Source organism: Phaethon lepturus, unplaced genomic scaffold, assembly GCF_000687285.1.
Source record: "Phaethon lepturus isolate BGI_N335 unplaced genomic scaffold, ASM68728v1 scaffold39269, whole genome shotgun sequence".
NCBI lineage: Eukaryota > Metazoa > Chordata > Aves > Phaethontiformes > Phaethontidae > Phaethon > Phaethon lepturus.
The window spans coordinates 1-421 of record NW_010564789.1 but is presented as its reverse complement, the minus strand read 5'-3'; the positions used below and the strand labels follow the sequence as shown (position 1 = coordinate 421).

Genomic DNA, 421 nt, shown 5'->3' with positions numbered 1-421 from the left:
GGGGGGCCCCACCAGCACCGTGTCCCGCAGGCATTGTCTGCACGGCGCGGCTGGAAGAGGTGCTGCAGCTGGCGGGGGGCTGCGTGGCACCCTCAGTGCGGGCAGGCAAGTGGGTGGTACAGAAGTACGTGGAGCGGCTGCTGCTCATCTTTGGCACCAAATTCGACATCCGTCAGTGGTTCCTGGTGACTGACTGGAACCCGTTAACCATTTGGTTTTATGGAGAGAGCTACCTGCGCTTCTGCTCCCAGCTGTGAGTGCCCGCCACGCCAGACCCCAGCACCCTGGCACCCCACACCCCGGCACTCCACTGACCCAGCCCCATTCTCCCTTCCCCAGCGCCCGGCACCTCTGCAATGTCTCCATCCAGAAGCGATGCAGGCCGGTGTGGGGCCAGCACCCCCAGCTGCCCCCCGACCAG

The 421-nt window shown here is 65.6% G+C and overlaps 1 protein-coding gene across 1 annotated transcript in view; it reads left to right on the top strand.

The window, feature by feature from the left end:
• Positions 1-253, top strand: part of LOC104626936 (tubulin monoglycylase TTLL3-like) — a gene marked incomplete at both ends in the record, with an annotated part of 1,281 nt that extends 1,028 nt beyond the window's left edge. Inside the window, one exon of the mRNA XM_010294985.1 lies at positions 31-253. Coding sequence (XP_010293287.1) covers positions 31-253 — 223 coding nt within the window. The remainder of the gene's footprint in view (positions 1-30) is intronic.
• Positions 254-421: the final 168 nt, after the last annotated feature.